Source organism: Acinonyx jubatus, chromosome E4 (assembly GCF_027475565.1).
Source record: "Acinonyx jubatus isolate Ajub_Pintada_27869175 chromosome E4, VMU_Ajub_asm_v1.0, whole genome shotgun sequence".
Classification (NCBI taxonomy): domain Eukaryota; kingdom Metazoa; phylum Chordata; class Mammalia; order Carnivora; family Felidae; genus Acinonyx; species Acinonyx jubatus.
The window spans coordinates 15,629,752-15,649,859 of record NC_069395.1 but is presented as its reverse complement, the minus strand read 5'-3'; the positions used below and the strand labels follow the sequence as shown (position 1 = coordinate 15,649,859).

At 37.7% G+C, this 20,108-nt stretch overlaps 1 protein-coding gene across 1 annotated transcript in view; it reads right to left on the bottom strand.

Moving 5' to 3' along the window:
- USH2A (usherin) overlaps window positions 1-20,108 on the bottom strand; it is a 725,654-nt gene that overhangs the window by 277,875 nt on the left and 427,671 nt on the right. Inside the window, exon 37 of the mRNA XM_015077386.3 lies at window positions 13,154-13,333. Coding sequence (XP_014932872.3) covers window positions 13,154-13,333 — 180 coding nt within the window. The remainder of the gene's footprint in view (window positions 1-13,153; window positions 13,334-20,108) is intronic.

Here is a 20,108-nt window from a genome sequence, read left to right as displayed (position 1 = left end):
ACACATTTCAAAACCCCACAGAGGAGGTGCAGCCACAAGATGCTCATTAAGGAAAATTCCCCAGAGGGAAGAGACTCAGGTTTTAGTTACGTGGAGTTCCTTATAACAGCTGTTCTATGAAGAAATCGAAGAGCAGAGGAAATTCAACTGACAGCATCTTCACAGTAGGGCCAATTAGTGTTTCTCAGTGCATAAAACTTCATGCCTGTTGCTCTCTCCTGCCACAGGTAGGACTCAACACCTGGAATCGGTCATGCATGGTATCTCTTCCTGCCCCATTCTGGGAGACAGAGAGAGAGAGAGTGAGAGCGAGAGAGGAGCAGAGAGAGAGGGAGTCACAGAATCCGAAGCAAGCTCCAGGCTGTCAGCACAGAGCCCTACGTGGGGCTTGGAACTCACAAACTGTGAGATCGTGACCTGAGTCAAAGTCAGACGCTTAACCAACCGAGCCACCCAGCCATCCCTCTTTGAAGGTATTCTAAAGATGATCTAGTTCAGTGTTTTCAGACTTGGTCATGCATCCAGACTTAACCTGGTGGTGGTTGGGTTGGCAGGGAGGTGGCATCTAATACATTATAGACTATGTGGCTCCACTCTCCAAATTTCTGATTTGGCAGAATGAGTATGGGGCTCCAGAGTCTGCATTCCGAACAAGTTCCCAAATAATGCTGATATTCCCCTCCTGGGATCAATCACACTGTGAGGACCACTGGTTTCATTCAAGTCTTCCATTTTAAAGGTGGAAAACCTGCATCAGAGTCAAGTAAAGTTACCTAAATCCGACCTAATAGCTAATTAGTGTAAGAGGCGTTGCTAGAGCTCAGGTCTCTGTGATATGGAAATAGAGAAGTGTCTCAGAAAATGGCCACATGTGGTGACTCTGAAGAGGGCCTTCAGAATGGGGTCAGCAATTTTATTGTCTTAGTCATTATTATTTCATTTCACATCAGGTTTGCTTCCTGAGGCTTCTACATTTGAGAGCTCAAAGAGAAGCCAACACATATGTTCAGTTGCCACAGTTCGGTATGATTTTCAAGAAGTCAAGAGGCTTCTCTAAATGCTCATTACTGTTTCCTTTCTCTCAAGCATCTTGTGGTTTAAATGCTTTTGTTCTCAAGTGGCACAAACCCAATACATACAGGCTTACATAAGGAAAGGGGTTGGCTCTTATAATAGAAAAATCTAGGGAAAGCATTGGTTTTAGGCAGAGGGGGTCAATGATGTCTCCAGAATCCAGTCTACCTCTTTCTCTCAGATTTCCTCTGCTTTCTCCCATGCTGGCTATATTCTCAGACTCTTTGAGGGGCAAAATGACCTGCAGTAGATTCAACCCAATTCCAGATTCAATCCAGGAGCACGGCAGAACCTCTGTTGGCTACACTGGTTTACTGTATCTCATTACTTCTAAATGGAAAGTTTGTAATTCCCGAAAAAAAAATCCCTGTGGTCAGGGGAATATGATCTCATTGACTAGACTTGGTAATAGAGTCAACTCCACACACAGCACATGTTCTGGGCATGGGGGCCCAGGGTGCCCAGAGGGAAATTAGAGCAGTGTCATCAAAAGAAAGAGTGGGAAGGGTGAAGGCACAGTTGGGTACAGAAATAACACAAGGCCACTATGACTCCTTGGGGGCATGACAGTAAACATTACTAATTTCCTACCAAGTGCCTAGGGCCAAGATAATTGAGAGAGGGAATTTGGAAAGAAGGGGAGGCAGGGAGGCAGGGAGGCAGGAAGGAAAGAGGGAAAGAAAAAGGAAAGGAAGGAAGGAGGGAGGGAAGAAGGGAAGGAAGGAAGGAGGGATGAAAGGAAGGAGGGAAGGGAGGGAGGAAGGAAGGAAAAAAGGGAAGAAGGGAGGGAATGAGGGAGGGAATAAAAGGAAAGAAACAAAAGAGAGCAGATCCATTATGACTACTTCTATCTACAACTGTTCACCCACTCATTCCATCCTTAACATGGATTTATACTGTAGTAGATGAGCATTGTACATACACAGGAAACATCTGAATAAAAATGGAAGGCAGTGTAAATTCTCAAGTGATTGTCCAAGTGTATGAGAGGATTGCTCTCATAAAGTAAGCACTAGATACCCTCACATTTCTAGTTTCATTTGTCCCAATTAATGAATAATCATGAATATCATAGCGACTACAGTGAATGTATTTACTGTTGTCACAGTCTGTTGTTCATTAAGTTTGAACAAAACTCTAGAACTTTTTTCACTTCGTAGAGATACAATAAAGATTTTCTAGTGCTTCCTAATGAAAAGAGATAGGAAATATGGCCTGTAAGTACCTATGATATATTAAGAACTTGTGTCACTTTTCTAAAAGTGTTTATACAGACAAGTAAATGCTCATAGAATTGTATGCAAGTCAGGCATAGATTCTACCTAGGATAACAAAGGAAAAAGAAAAGAATAAGATATTATTTTTAAAAAATAAAGCAAAAATTTCTTTAGGGCACTATAAGAATTCAAATAAAACTTCAAGTTGCTTTTAAACTGCAGAGCCAGACAGACATGATTTTTTTTAAACTTAAAGTTACAGATAACCTTTATTCCAAGATAAAAAACAGAAAAGGGAATTGTACTTCTTCTTTTTAAAAAAATATGATTTTAAATATCAATGGAACTTACAGAGATAATACTTCCCACCTCTCTCCCCTGGTAAAGTAGGAAAAATGTGATTTCTTTTTCTTTCTTTCTTTCTTTCTTTTTTTTGTCTCTCCCTCTTGCCCCAGGATGCTCTAAAGATAGCACTTAATTGTGTGTGGGTGTGTGTATTTCTACACAAACCACAGGAGAGTATGCAAATGTGGGAAGCTGGCAGCCCTTTCCTGGAGGCTTGTTGAGTCCATAGCAAGCACACTTCAAAGTTCCAATTCCATCTTCTTCAGGGCTCAGAAGTTAGTCCCTTTCTACAGTGTTTTTATAAGGAGGAAGCTCATTGTTAGGATGGTGACATGAAGATTGAGGAAAATTTTCACAAATTATGAAATAGAAATTTATCCTTCTCCTTGGCTTATGCAATGTAATTTTACAAACACACATGCACACGCGCGCGCGCACGCACACACACACACACACACACAAAGAGCAAGGTGAACTAACAATTCTTAAAAGGTAAAGGTAAGATTTTTCATGAAAAGATTTGAGAGCATGTTTGAGACAGTTACAAATACTTTGGTTCCATTATCATAACATATCTGGGATTAAGCATAGGTTAAACTAAATGGCCTGGCATATGTTTTCAAAAGTACACTATTTATTTTATTAAGAATTTAAATGCCATTTATTCATTGCATCTGCCTACTTTATTACCTTCAACGGATTGATTTTTCCAGGGGGAAAATAGCACATTTCGAAGACATACACAGAAGTAAAACATTATGCACAACTACTCTGCAGATTCATATGGACTGAATGCAATATAAATTGTGAAGCGTTTAATACACTGAAGGTGAAGAGGGGCACCTGCGTGGCTCAATCAGTTAAGCATCTCACTCTTGATTTCAGCTCAGGTCATATCTCGGGGTTTGTAAGATCAAGCCCCGCGTTGGGCTCTATGCTGACAGTGCGGAGCCTGCTTGGACTTCTCTCTCTTCTCTCTCTGCCCGTTGCCACTTGTGCTCTCTCTCTCAGGAATAAATAAACATTTAAAACATATATATTGAAAGTAAAGACAAATCATCTGTTTATATGATGTAATGTTGTTGTTTTAAAGAATGCAATTCCTCACAACCTTGTATCTTCATTGTGGCTTTTACATTTTAAAAGGCAGTTATGGGGCACCTGGGCGGCTCAGTCCTTTGAGCATCTGACTTCAGCTCAGGTCATGATCTTGTAGTTTGTGGATTCGAGTCCCACCTAGGGCTTTGCGCTGATAGCTCAGAGCCTGCGTGGGAGTCTCTGTCTCTCTCTCTCTGTCCCTCCCCTGCTTGTGTTTTCTTTTTTTCTCTCTCTCTCAAAAATAAATATTAAAATAGGGGTGCCTGGGTGGCAAATTCGGTTAAGCATCTAACTTCAGCTCATGTCATGATCTCAGGGTTTGTGGCTTTGAGCCCCATGTAGGGCTCTGTGCTGACAACTCAGAGCCTGGAGCCTGCTTCAGATTCTGTCTCTGTCTTTCTCAGCCCCTCCCCTGCTTGCCCTCTGTCTCTCTGTCTCCCAAATATAAATAAACTTTACATTTTTTAAATAAATAAATAAACAAACATTAAAATAAAGGCATTAATTAATTAATTAAAAGTGCAGTTAATTTCATCTTTCCTTCAAAATCTTTCCTTTCCCCCTGAATAAGATAATATACCATTTTAGCCTATTTATTTCATTTCTAACCTACAGTTTATTTTTTAAATTGCCATTCCTTTCTATTCTTTTCATCTTTAAGATATCTCATGGCCACCCACATGCTGAAGTTTCAACTTAACACCTGGTACAGTGGATTCACAGCACATGAAACATAGAAAGTACATGCTGATGGAACCTTTATTTGCACTCTGCAAGCAAACTTTTACAATTTTTACAACTATTAATGTCATAAAAATGTACTATATTGGACATTGTACTACTAAATAGAGATTTTAAAAGGCATAAAAATAGTTTATAGTACTCTGCTATAGAGAACGAGGAAAGTATAGGACAAAACGGAATTTACATTTGCAATTCTTATTATTTTGTGTTTATTTGTTTTTTGGTCTCTCCCTGCTTTTTGAGCTTCTAAATGCTTCTAATTCTCTTAGGGCTTCTGCCATAAAATGATATCATTCTCTTTATGGTTGGTCCATAGCATGACCCACACCATTTTTTTTTAAAAGGTCTTAGGGATTTCTGTTGAGAAAAAAGGAGAGAAAATTCAGTACTTGCCTTTAAAAACTGAAGGAGAAAAATGAATTCACTGAGCACTTCATGCCAAAACTCTCAGGCCCTGTTCTAATCAATGGAAGGAGAATGATCAATGATTTCTTTCTCTTTTCTTTCAAAGGCAGAGCTATTGTAATATGTAACCTAAGAGAATTTGATAGCATTGTCCTGTCCCTCCACTGGGGTAGGCTGTCCCCAGGGTGGATCATCATTCAGCTCCATTTTATGCTTTACCTTTCCTTCTGGTATACAGTTGGCACTCTCCTTACCTACCTACTCTTAACTGATTCGCTGGATTAATTTTTTTAATCTCCATTTATTCGGTAATATACCAAGATGGATACTCAACTACTCCAGTTCAAGGGCAAAAGTTTGCAGCTTCATTGTATTTTCCAGGGGACTTTATTATATTTTCTAAGACCAACAATTGTACAATCATGAGAAATAATAAAGAGTGGTTGTATTAAATCGCTAAGTTTTGGGGTGGTTTGTTACATAGTAAGAGATAAGCGTAAAAGCATCCCAGTCTTTTTATGTCTAAACAAAAATTAATTCCATACTTCAATCTGTGAAAAATAAGTGGCTAACATATTATTCTTTTAGCAATATTATTGAGCAAGCATTATGTTACATTTCGAAAAGCAAAGATTTTTAGGTGCCTGGGAGGCTCAGTTAGTTGAGTGTCTGACTTTGGCTCAGATCATGATTTTGTGGTCCATGGGTTCGAGCTCCATGTTGGGCTCTGTCCTGACAGCTCAGAGCCTGGAGCTTGCCTCAGATTCTGTCTGCCTTTCTCTCTGACCTACCCCACTCATGCTCTGTGTCTCTCTCTCCCTGTCTCTCAAAAATAAATAAAAATATTTAAAATTTTAGAAAAAGCAAAGATTTTCATTTAGTTATTCAAAAGTGTATTATCTGAGCAACTACCAATCTTTCCTATTCAATGAAAAAGGAAATAAACTTTTAATTCCAAGATTCAATTTTTTAAAATATATATTTAGGGAAAACAAAGAACTGGTGAAAAAACATTGAGTAAAAATTTCAAACTCCTCTCTTTTGCCTAGCATTAACAAAGTTATGAAAGCATTTACTTATGAATAAAATATACATATAAGAGAAATAAAAAATAGTCATAAAAATTGTATCTAATAAGTGTCTCGATATGAATACAGAAGAGGTTCTATTAAGAAAAAATGTGCTCCTTTTCTGCCCATTGAAATCCCAAGATAACCAATGAAAGCTTGATGTAAAAATCATTTATACATTATGATCCAGAGGTCATGGAGGGAGGTATTAAAGCTATTTCCAAAGGAAAATTACTTTTTATGCTTCTTGCTTACTTTGTCATCCCCACACTACAACCATCCCATCCTTAGCAGGGCTAGTGGCCTGTCCATATTTATGTCAATGCTCGTGGTGAATGTACATGGAAATTGAGATATAAGAGGACAAAATGTAGGAGATCTTCCCAGCGTGTAAAAGACTCTGGTTTTCACTTGTTCATAAGCTTTCAGAGGTAAAGGGTTCTGTACACCCAATTCCAATGGTGCTGGACATCAGCGGGATGTCTTATAACTCAACTCAGTTCTGACATTAACTACCTGGAGATAGTGTTAGATTCCACAGAGTAAGAGTTCAGTCCCACAAGACTGAATCACACACATACAAGTTGTCACCCATGCTTCTGACAAAACAGCTATAAATCAGAGATTCCCATGACCCCTCCTTAGCTTTAATTTGCTAGAACAGCTCACAGAACTCAGGAAACCTATTTACTCACTAGACTGCTGGTTTATTACAAGGGATATAACCCAGGAGGGAAGGGATGCATAGGGCAAGATTTATGGGCATGGAGCTTCTATGCCCTATTTAAACTGGACATTCTCCTCAAATAGCCATATGCTCTTTTTTTTTTAAGTTTATTTATTCATTTTGAGAGAGAGAGAGAGAGAGAGAGCAGGAGTGTGAGCTGGGGAAGGGCAGAGAGAGAGGGAGAGAGAGAGAATCCCAAACACGGCTTGAAGCCATGAACTGTGAGATCATGACCTGAGCCCAAACCAAGAGTCAGATGCTTAACTGACTGAGCCACCCAGGCACCAACCCCCTGACTCCCCTAATATCCTTATGTTCACCAACTTGGAAGCTCTCTGAACTACATCCTTATTGGGTTCTTATGGAGCCTTCCTTACCTACCTACTGACTAAATAATTGACCACTGGAGATTGATCCAACTTCCAGCCTCCTCCCTTCTCCTCCCTACCCGCCCCCCGCCCCCCAGGACAGGAAGTAGGATGAAAGTTCCAAACTTCTCTGCTTCACACCACTGGCAACCAACTCCCACCCTTAGGTGAGGTCCAAGAGTAACCTTAGCAACATAACAAAAGACACCTTTATAGCTCTCATCACCTAGGAAATTCCAAGGGATCTAGGAGCTCTGGGTCAGAACTGGGGACAAAGACCACACCTGTGTTTCTTAGGAATCACAATATCACAAGAGACCTCAAAGGAGTCTTAGCAGTAAAATAGAACCAAGAAGGTAGCGAGCACCAAATGTTTATCCAGATAGGCACTGTGCTAAGCTATGAGTTGTGTTGTTTAATCCTCTATCATATGGGAATTACCACTGAGACTGTTTTATGGATGAACAAACTGGGGCTCAGATATATCTGTGGGTTACTCATAGATGCACAGCCAGAGAGTGAAGGAGGTGCATTCGAATCTAGGTTTGTGGGTTTCCAAACTCTATGCTTTTACAATGTGCCTAACTATTAATTCCAAACAGGTTGCCCTCCTTTTATTTCATTACTGTTTTAGGTGATCAGGGGTAGGATACGGGTCAAGGGAAGAGAAACAAATTCCAACAAATTCTAAAACAAACCACCTACAACTGTTTTTCCTCTCTCCGTTTTTGATTCTCTAATAACCCACCTTTGGAAAAGAAACATGTTCCTCAAGCTTGGTATTTTTATGAAGTTTGTAGGTTATAATAATTCTCATCAATTTGAAGGCACAAATGACAAATTATTTACTGTCGTAGAAAACCGGATTAAGTTCACAAACAGGTGGCTCTGAGTTCCTTTCACTGTTACAATAAAGCAGTTCAGAAAAAGATAAATAGAATAAAATTATTCCTTTTGGAAAAATATAAAAGTTTCATAAAAAATCTGTTTCTAGCTCGTCAGTATGGAATTTGTCACTAATCATTTTAAACTATGCCCTTTTATGCTTCTTCTGTCTCTTTTAGCTTTCTGAGTAGTTCTTTGATGTAACAAAGACAGTTTCAGACAAGATTTCAGTTCATCTGGAAAAAAAAAGGTTTAAGTCTGGAGGCAAAATGCAGTGTATTTAAAATTTATATACTCTATAATGCCTTTGTTCTGAACTTGAAGATCCTGCAAACTTCTAAGCTTCTTTGCCTTCCTCCTCTAAGCTCATTTGTTCTTCCTTTGCTTATTATCATGCAACTGTGACTTTAACTGGTGGTTCCATTGTTTAACTACATGCAGAGTCATGGCTGACCCTTTCTGATCAATTGCCAATCCATACAGGTTTGACTGATAAAAGAGCCAATTAGATTTAAGCAAATTAAGGGACATCACCAATGTCAACCACTTATTAAACTGAATGCTGAATTCCATGCATACAAAACACTAATGCACTGAGCACCATTAAGAGTTGAAATCCTAACCCCATTAGTAACTCCAGACCTTGAAGGGGTAAAGGTCATAGGAAAGTTTCATATTTATGGATTAACATTTGGATTCCATTTTTATTTTTTTAATTTTTTCCCTAGAACTCTTGAACCTTCACTATAATGCTATTCAAGAGCTCAGATTAAATATATTCTTCATTTCTAACAGTATCTTCGTGCTAAATAGGAGCATTGTTATTACAAACAACCAAGAAATATAGTAGTTGTAGAAACACAAAAACCTGAGTACACAGAAGTGGGTAGAGATATGTTATGAAGGAAACATGAAGGAAAAATAACTCCCAGACTCTTGCAGTTGACCGATTAATATTTCAAATATATTTTTAAAATAAAAAATGTATGCTATCGGGGTTTGTCTCTGTGCACCTACGGGCTGAGCTGTTGGCTGTGTGGTCTCACTTGCCTTAATTTCCATCTTCAAAATAACTTGCGTTTATCAGGTTGTTTAATCATATTTTTCATTTGTTTGGTCAAAGTTAAGAGCTTTATTTTTTGATAAAATGTTATTAAACAACACAACACAATGAAAAAGGAAGACCTGATGGAATTAATCAGGGTTTATTGGTTCTCAAAAATTTTTTCCAGCTTTATTGAAGTATAAACTGCATATTAATCATATTTTTTTCTCATCAGAAAAATAGAGAAAGCCAGTATCAAAATAGATGTTTCATAACCATCAAATAACAGATGACATAGCAGGGTAAGAGTTTTTGCACCCTGTCCCCTCACCTCTTTCCAAATTCCTATGCTAACTGTTAAATCTATGCTTACCTAAGTCACCACTATAGGGAGGGAGTCAAAGAGTGATGGGTTGTTGCAACTGAGGCTATTTCTTACCTCCAATCTCTGTGCCCTCCTTGCAGTCTGGGCCCCAGGTTGCATCTGCATGATCAGAGCATACCTACATTGGATACTACCTTCAGAGGAGGTCACATTTTCCACAGCTGGTTACAATATAAGGTTGCTCGGATCGACAATGAGGCATGAACAGGTCTGAGCCATGATAAGTTTACAATTTAAAATGGTTAATTAAGCTATCCTGACTGCCTGATTTATTCATTCACTCACCAATTATTTGTTATGCACCTATGATGCAGATTTGGTCTAGGCACTGAAGATAACATGAGGGGCCCCTGGGTGGCTCAGTTGGTTAAGCATGGACACTTGATTTTGGTTCAGATCATGATCTCAGGATTCCTAAGCTCTAGCCCCATGTGGGCTGTCAGTGCAGGGCCTGCTTGAGATTCTCTTTCTCCCTCTCTCTTTCTCTCAAAATAAATAAATAAACATTAAAAAAAAGTGAATACAAAACAGTCCCTGCTGTGTAGCTCCTTATAACCAGTGATTGTGACAGTCAATCAGATAGGCCATTTCAAAATAATGTGCTTGTACTATATAGGATACCTGAGGGCCCTATCTCAGTCTCGGTTGGTAAAAGATAACTTTCTGAAGGCCTTATTTCTAAATTGAAACCTAAAAATATGAGTAGGACTTGGCCAGATCTAGAGGGTAAAGGAAGTTTTCCTGGTCTACATTTGATAGCAAACATTTGATTAAAAAAAATGAGCATTTCTGTTTTGCTTAAGCCTTCCATTATTATATTTTTAAACTACACTGAGAAGAAATCATAGCTGAGGGTACTATCATTACACATCTTGCATAACCCAGCATTGAAAAAATAGTAGGAATTTAACATCACCATAAAAGAGACCTAATATTGAAATCAAGGAAATGGCAATAATGGTAACAATCCAAATATAATGGAAAAGTAAATAGCATATAGAACCTTTTCTGCCCATAAGTTGGTTCACTTCTGTACATCGGTTCATTTATTATTCATTTCTGTACGAAGCACAGTTCACTGGACAAAGGCATGGAAGATTTCTTTAATAACTCTCAGTACTAATTTAATTCTACTTAAACACACATATTCTAGTGAATGCCACATGCTTTTCAGCATGATTTTATGTGTAAATCAGGATAATATGTTTTCAGATCATTAAGTAAAAGGAAGCATGAACTAAAACCTATTTAATCAATGAGGTGTCACCTTTAAACTGCCACAAGGTCATAAAAAAGATAATTTCAAAGCTATAAGTTTCCTAATTGTAATCAACAACAATCTAATGATGAAAAAAAAGTCTGTCCTAATGGCTGTAATAAACTTGAGCAAATCACTGTCTGTCTTTGAAGACATTTTGCTTCCTCTTTGGGTGAAGTGACATCTCCCCAAATCTCGATTTCTGACTGTGGGAAGTGAATGATTGCAACATACCCAGAGAATATGAGCCTTCAGAACAGCGTGCAATGGCATGAATAAGCCTCCACAGAGTAGAGATAGAAGTGAACTCAGCAGTTGACTTCAGTTCTACTGTACCACTAGAAAAATTTTTAGTTTCTTCCTGTTTGCATAATATTAATTCTTCTACTAACCACTAACAGATACAGGTACAGACTGTATTGAGCTGGCATTAGGTGCTTGCTATGTTTAACTGAATATTATACACACGCACACACACACACACACACACACACAGATTTACCACAAATTATTAGGCGTTCCTAAACAGATGAACAGTGAATTAAATCAGCCTTATTTTATGAATGAGACACAGCTTGCTGTACATTACAAACCATCTAAATCAGTGAGAATGCCATGAAAAGAATATATAAGTCATTAAATTCCCACATATCCTATTAGGAAGGTATTGCTATGTAATTAAAAAATCTCCATTAAAGCACTAATTACTCTTTAATTTTAAAAGTATTATATACCAACATATAGAGTCATCAAGTGTTCTTTTTTTAAAAAATTTTCTTTTGAATGTTTCTTTATTTTTGACAGAGAGAGACAGAGAGACAGAGAGAGACAGAGAGACAGAGTGTGAGTGAGGGAGGGGCAGAGAGAGACTAAGACACAGAATCTGAAGTAGGCTCCAAGCTCTGAGCTGGCAGCACAGAGCCCTTGGCAGGGCTTGAACCCACAAACCTGGAGCTCATGACCTGAGCTGAAGTTGGACGCTTCACCAACTGAGCCACCAGGTGCCCTAAGTCATCAGATGTTGTATCACTTCTAGCATGTTGAGTTAGATTTACAAATGAAAATATGAGTACTCAAGGTTTCTTTTCTTGATTTTGTTTTGTATTGTATTTTTGGCCTCAATTCTTAAACAAGCCCCTATCTAAATTCAGTCCCCCTTTTTATTGGTTTATGAAATATGACTCTGAGTTGTTCAGCTCTGTCTCTTTCACACATTCTTAAACAATGCAGCTTCTGCCATATAGAGTTTCAAGTGTTTTGGTAAACATCTATTCATTGAGTCTTATAATGTCATGAAAGATGGATAACGATGAGTGCTTTTTATGATACAGGAGGTATTGAATCTTTCCTTGGGAGAAGGGTTCCATACACATTGCAGGTTAACCCTTAATTTTCCACCAGCAATGAGATTTTTGCTGCTTTCATACCCTTTCTGATGGAAGAGATATTTATCCAGTCCCACTGGTTAACAACATAGTGACGTGCTCCCGTTGTCCAGAGCACCTCCTTCTTGAGGCCGTTAGATTCCATTTGCTTCAGTATTTTCAGAAATCATAAATTTCTGAACACTCAACTGAGAATCACACTCTTATTATTTTGAGAAATGTTTTTTGTTAAAGGGCTGTACATATCAATCTGAGAGGGAGTGTTTTTTTCAGCTATTAGCCCCACAAATAGTTAAAACAAGGTGGAATTGACTACAGGCCAAAATAATAATTCTAAATAAGTCATCTTTTCATACAAATAGTTAAAATGAAATATATCTGGATTGTATCACATATAAAAGTGACACTATTGAACTCTAATCATTAGGACATGGAAGTTAAATGTATTTTTCCAGTGGTATGAGTAGTGTTCCTATTGTATAACCTGCACACTGGCCTTTTTCGGCATCTGGAAAGGTTTAGATATATAAGGTTCTTTGAAAAACCAGGAATGAGAACCAAAGCTCAAATTGAAAATATAAATTTTGAGGGGCACCTGGGTGGCTCTGTCAGTTAAGTGTCCGACTTCAGCTCAGGTCATGATCTCATGGCTCATGAGTTCGAGCCCCGCATCAGGCTCTGTGCTGATAGCTGAGAGTCTGGAGCCTGCTTTGATTCTGTGTCACCCTCTCTCTGTCCCTCCCCTGCTCGCACTCTGCCTCTCTCTGTCAAAAATAAACATTAACAAAATTAAAAAAAAAAAAAAAGGAAAATATACATTTTGAGTCTAAATGAAATCTCCAAACAAACAAAAAAAAAACATTTCCCAATCTTTTTAACATGTACAGCAAGAGATATATGTGTGTGACATATACCTACATATACACACAGTGCAAGATGAAAGCAGTCTCGACAAAAACATTAATAAAAATCAACAAAAGGGTCTGAGTAAAACAAAACAATGACAATCCAAACACCAGAAATACAACTGAGCCTCCAAGTTCGAAAACAAAAAATTATTCACACAATAAACAAGCGCTCAGTAGACTTGAAGACTTCGTAGAGCATTTATATAAATTTGTGTAACAAACCTTGTTTATAGACTTACCCCCTGGTGGCATTGCAATTGTTACGGGGTCACTTCTCAAGCTGCCTTGGCTATTGGAAACATGCACTTGTACAGTATAGTTAGTGAAAGGAACCAAGCCCTCGATGAGCACCCAAATGTCGGTTTCCTCACCACTGTGCATGACTCGTGTGCCATTCAGAAGGGTGTAGTTATGATCTTCTGATAAAAAAGAAAATTATTAAAATTAACGTATATATTTAAGAGTTCATTCATTTGTCTCAGTGGCCAGAGCAACTGAGTTGTTATTCTAAGATAATGTGAAGCTCTTACAAGTATCATGCCCGTAAGGAAAAATACTGCACGGACATACAAATTGATCCCTTGATGGATTATTTACAATTGTTCGAGGGTTTTTTTACCCTTGGATTTTATGTGATGTGCAGCCTGGAGGAAATCACACTCTTTCCCCCATCTAGATTGGTTCCACATCCAAACGGTACATTCAAATTATACATGTCGATATTTCATTTATCATCAGTTGGGGTATTTGTTGCTCATTTTCGTGAAAGGTAGGCCACCGCTTTTCCTCCAACACCTCTTCAAATCAGAATTGGCCAGAATATTGTGAAAAGCAGTATGTGCTCACTTTGGACAGAAGCTCTGGTTTTAGCTCTATGTTAAACTAGAGGCTGCCTGGTTTTGTACGAGAATCACCTTCAGTGAACTCACTGAGCTGCACCACCACCATCCTTCCAAACTTGAACAAACCCATTTTCAAATAGTATCATGTCTGAGATACCGGAAAATACCGAGGGTTTTATCTTCCTCTTCTACACAAATGAATTACATTCAAGGTTCAGAAGAATTAGAAATTAGGCTTAAAATGAGATGAGGGGTACTCAAAATCCCATCGTAACATTTATTTCATCGTCTATATTAGATGCTTTCCTGAAAAGCTTACATGAGGCAAATTTTTCAGAATATTGGTGAAATTTAGTAAAATTTAATTATAACTATTATTTTGTTTTGGGGGTTGCAAGAGAGCAAGGGGCAGAGAGAAAGAGAGAGAGAGGGAAGGGAGCTCACCCGAAGTGAGGTTCATATTTCACCCAAAGCAGAGCAGGAACTCCCCCAAAGCCCAGCTCAAGCTCACAAACTGTGAGAGCATGACCTGAGCCCAAGTCAGATGCTTAACCAACTGAGCCACTCAGTCGCCCTAGTTACAATTATTCTTAAAACACAGAAGAGGAGACCCATTAAGAATAGCAATATTTACCTCAAATAGCCTTTTTTTCTTTGCCAAAACACTTTTTACTGTAGTACCTTTCATCACCCCACACAAATTCTACAAATATAGGCATATGAATAAAAAACACACATGTTGTTGAACTTTAAGGGGAAAGCATATTTGCAAGATTTCCAGATAATGATACAATCTTTACTGGCTAAATGTTTAAAAATTAAAAGATGACCACATACTTAAAAAGGATTTTGCATTGCACAATAAACAAAATCTAATAGTTGCAATATTTACAAAAATATCATATTTTTGTAAGTTTTTAAAATATATTTTTGAAAGTTTTTATTTATTTATTTGGAGAGAGAGACAGAGAGAGCGAGGGAGGGGCAGAGAGAGAGAATCCCAAGTAGTGTGCTCTTTACTAAGTTACTTAATATTTCTAAATCTCAGGTTTTTCATCTGTGAGCTGGGAATGATAATGCTTTGATTGCAATGTTATTGTGCAGATTAAGTGAGATTATTTCTTTACATAACCCAGCAGGTAACTGACGTTTATCTATAGAAGCTAGGAAGTATGACTGTTTCCTATAGTACAACTGATACATTCCAAACAAACATTTAGAACCTGAAAGTGATTAAGACTTCTGCATTCTGTATTTTACTTTCTTGGTAGCAATTACCTACCTATTACATTCTCCCTCTCTCCCACCCAACAATGTATTATTAATAAAAATTCTATCTTTTTCAACAAACAAAACAAAATTAATGACACCTGCTACCACTAGGTCATTGTCCCATCAGGTTATACGCCAAACTCTATCATTAATAAATATCAAATCACGTAAAAGATGTATGTATCTCATGTCTAGTTATGATAATTTTCATGAAATGTGGGTAAGGCAGACAAAAACTTTAAAAATATACAAAAAATTTAAAAAGGTACCTTTTAAGAACTTTGGGAGGAAGGGTGTAGCTGAAAAAAAATGATTGCTGTAAAATACACAGGTCTAAGGTGTTTTCTATGACCAGAAGAAATCCCTAGTGTCACGTAAGAATTTATTACTCTGAATTTGAAATTGGGACATTCAAAGGAGTGGTTTATTCCCAAGAGAATAAGTGGTGCTTATGGGCTAAAACATGGGGAAAATAATTTCTATTCACTTTTAATAAAATAAGGCGAAGATATATTTACCGCTTAAGAATTATTATAAGTTCCTAAAATGCAAGTAAACACCACAGCTGTCTGTATGTAACACACTTCAACAAGAAGTCCTGAAACCTGAAAATTCGCCATAAAAAGACATTTCTAAGTGACACTATATTAGCTATCATAGGTTCTTTATAACTAGTCAACCTGATTAGACACAAGATTGTTGAGTCCAACCGCATACAGAGAGCAGGTATTGCTACGTTCCGATAACAAGGTGCCCAGGACGTAGAAGACATAGTTCCTGCACTCAAGAAACCTGGGTAAGTTTAAATATGAATCCTTGTAAGCACTAAGAAAAGTTACAGTATCCACATTTGAAGATCTCGATTTCCCATAATGTCGAACTCCATGGAAGCATTTCTGGTTCTAGCTGACACAATTGCTGTTGTCACGTGCCCAGCTGTAAAATTTCAGAAAGGTCAGCTTAGCCTGTGAGACCCGGGGCGAGGGTCAATTGCCCCTGAAATTGTGTTACCTGAGCACACACCACACACACACACACACACACACACACACACACGCAAATGAAGATTGTAAAATCACAGTGAAAATTCTAAAATGAAGCCAAGAGAATACAATTTTCAAGCCAGGTGCAAATGTAAGATCAATGAGTTAACATCTATGATTATAATACTAGTGTGGTTTTTTCCCCTTGTATTTTGTTTGTTTTTGGAGGAGATTTCTAGCCATAAAACAAACACTTTTTGCTAGCTTTGAAAATGGTGTGGCAAGGGGAAATATATTAAATACCACTTTATTCTAAGTTTCCCAGATAACATTAATACATGGTAATTATACAATTAGTTGTAACATTAAGTTCTAGTTATAGAACAATGATTACTCAGTAATTATAAGAAGTATATAATTACTCAATAATTATGAGAAGTATGCAATTACATAACCATTTCGTTCAGCTCACAAAAAGAACTTGTACATCTACAGGAACCACACAGCCGAATGAGTCCAATGCTCCCTTACCCCCAAAGGACACGCAGCTCAATTTCATAGGCCTAGAGCAACCGACAGGATTTCAACCCTCAGTAAAGCTCCAAAGTCTCCAGATTCAAAACCAAAACGGGATCCACGGATTTGGGTTTTCTCCACTTTATTCTGTCTTCACTTTCTTCCTTTGAATTTGACCAGTTTGAGTTCCTAGATCTTGGGGGAAAATTCTTAAAATGCAAGTCCTCAGATCCCCCTTCTTGAGAGGGTCTTGCTTTACTGCTTCTCACTGCATAAACTTGGTTTTCAGTGGGCTGGAAAATGCAGCCCCGTTGGTCTAGCCTCAAGAGTCAAGCTGGAAAATGTTAAAACGGTAAGCATTTCCTATCAGAGGTGACCATTTCTGTCTGGTCAGCCTTAGCGCTGACCCCAACTGTAAGTATAAGTGAACGGTGCAGGCCCAGTTAAGCTCCAGTGTTCTGGAACCACAACTCTCCCATCACCCTGCCCCCAGGCACCGTGAGTGTGAAAAGGAGCTCCCCTCATTCACCTCTTTGGCTGTGGTCTGCACCACTGGGCTTTAACCCAGGGGTTGTACTCAGCACTTTGCAGATGAGGTCATCTACACTAGTGTTCTAGGGTTCACCTCCATTAAAATCACCTGGGGGTACTTCATCAACATCCACATCTCTGAATTCTACTCTGGACCTGCCGACTGAGACTCTCAGAAGTTAGGACCCAGGAATCATTGATGATTCTTCTTAAAGCTTGCTGAACTACTGATTTGAGGGTCATGTAATCCATGTTCAAGCTAGTCTTAAAGCAATGATCAAAACTTATTTCCTCTGTTTCCCAAAATAATTAGGTCACTTTTGACATGCTTGTCAATGATGCCTTTAGACTGAAGCTTTGGGCTATAAAATGTTTACTTTATTAGTGAAATGATGCATCTTCAGTAAGTATAAAGCAGCCTCTTGAGCCAGACTTATCTTTTACAGACCACAAAATCTATGAATTTGTCCTGTAAGAAACACTTAAATACGCATAGAAATAATTTTTAAAATGAGAAATCATTTTTCACACTTGAGAACAATAACTTCAGGTTTTCTAAAAAGTATTTCTCTCTCTTTCAGTCTTCCCACTGAGGTTGTAGGGGAAGGAGAGATTCTTTGCTATTGGCCAACATCATGCATCACAAGCAAAAGACCCACAAGTTTTGTGTAGATCGTGTAAAATTTTTAAATAAGCTCCTGGAGGCTATCTCAGGATATTCTACATTCTACAGGATTTTCAAAGAAGTTAATTCACTCAGTGAATTTCTGCTTTATTTCTGCTCTTCTGCTTTATTTTGAAGAAAAAAAAGTGTTAAATTGAGAAACAGCCCAAATAAATCTTACATGTCCAACAGATTTTACTTATAAAGAACATTTTCTTAGCTTCAGATGTGGCATCCTACAAAAATGTTAATAGCACTAATGCCCATTTTCCAAGGCCAAAAATCTTACATTTAACGTTATTTGTCAAATAGTAAGATACTTTCTATACAATTATTTTTTTAAGATAAACCCATGTAAATAGATATGTATGATTCAGGGATGCGTAAATGATTGCTGTCTCAGGAATATCATCCTATGGGGTTCTCTAGATTGATATAACATAAATGGGTATCCTTTCCCATTCTCGTTATAATCGTTGTCACAAGAATTTTAATGCACCATATATTCCATAATTTTTTCTTCCTCTGTGCTGTACTGCTCTGACCTTTTCAATATTCTATAATTTGACTGGCTGGCCATTTCAGTTCTCTCCCTTTTACAGCCTTATTAACTTGTGGGAAAGAGGTGAAATGAACAACCAATCAGAATACATAATATTGCAAAGGTCAGCGTAGTCTTGTACAGTATCATCACACACAGAAGACTGTATGCCAGGCATTAACATCCTGATATCTTATTCATGTGACAAAGATTGTAACAAGAACAGAAAATGGCACAACATGAATCCATTCTCATGACAAAGATTATAATGAGAAATGACAGCGAACAAACCAAACTGATTCTTGTTACCTTGTGAGGATTTTAGATGTCAGACCTGGTCCTGCTTTAAGTTAGCCTTTTTCTGAATCCAATTACACCTTAAGGTAGGAGAGGTGTTAACTAATTTTCCCACTTCTTGCGGTAAAAAGAAAATGCTATATTTTCCTGGTATTGAGGTCTCAGTTTTACTGTGGTTCAGCTCCATCTCATTAGCACAGAATTCTGCCAATACCAAAATCAAAAGACACAGAATAGCAAACTGCAGATCTGGGCAAAGTGGTGAATAAGGCCTTTAATGTGAGCTAATAATTCTAGGTCACTCTATAGCATGTATTAATATTTAAGTTACTTTTATTTATTCTTTCTGAAGATAGTATTTCAAATTATTTTACCCTAAAGGCAAGTGTACCCTCCAAACTCCATTATTATAACAGATATTATCTTGGTAGAGATCTAAATGGTACTGGGCATTTGGTGATTTTTAAGTTAACATGTGGCTGAAGAAACCTATCCCTGACCTTAAAGTGTTGCCAACATAGATCTATACCTGCATAACTGTCTTCTCCACAGAACATTTTGAAAGAGGAAGAAATGAGTAAACTGTGAGCAACTTCAGCCTCTGAGAAGGACAGTGCTCTATCAATGCATCATATTTCTTACCATTATTGTAATTACTCTAATGTGATTTTTAATTAGTTGTCATCTAGTAAAAGCTGTACTTCTTTGAGTCCTCTTTAAAGTGGTCACTCTGCTAGAATGACAATTGTAGTTTAGGGAATAAATACATAGAATATTTAGCCACTCACCAAAAGATGGTACAGAAACCTTGACCTGAGTCTATGCTCACGCAAGTGCAAAGAGAGCTTGGTAGATGCTGAGGCTTTTTGGCTTTGTTCTGTTTTTGTTGTTGTTCTTAATGTGTGGGCAAGACTACACCAATATTGCATGATTACTTTTCCATATATCTAAAACATCATTTTAAAAAGTCATTTGAAGCATGGTTTCTTTCCATCAGCTTTGCTTTCTATACCATAGTCAAGTTTTTCTAAGTGGATCTCATTTTATTAATACCAGAAAAGAACTGTGTGTGTGTGTGTGCGTGCATGTGTGTGATGTGTATACATAGATAGATACATACATACATGAATGTATACATAGATCAATAGACATATCGATAGATTGATTGATAGATTTCTCAAAGAGTACATTTCTCAAGAGTAATTTACCACAGTTGTGGTAGGTATGGTCCATTTTCATCAACTATGCTGTACTCTGACAAGTCATATTTTTTTCTAATTTGATTTACATTTTCCCCATTTGAGCAAAGTGTTAGTTGTCCAAATGAACACACTATTGCCATTATCTCAATCAGCCAAGAGCTATTTGGGAAAATATGCTATTATAGAAAGTGGTCTCCAGCTTCCAGAGTAAATACTGGAACATGACTGATTAACAGCAGCTGTTATTTCCTTTTGGAATTCTAGTAGAGTCTTACGAAACATACTATGTTGAACTTCTAGTACTACTGGGATCAAGTGCATAGCTCAGCAGTCACTGATTACAGAG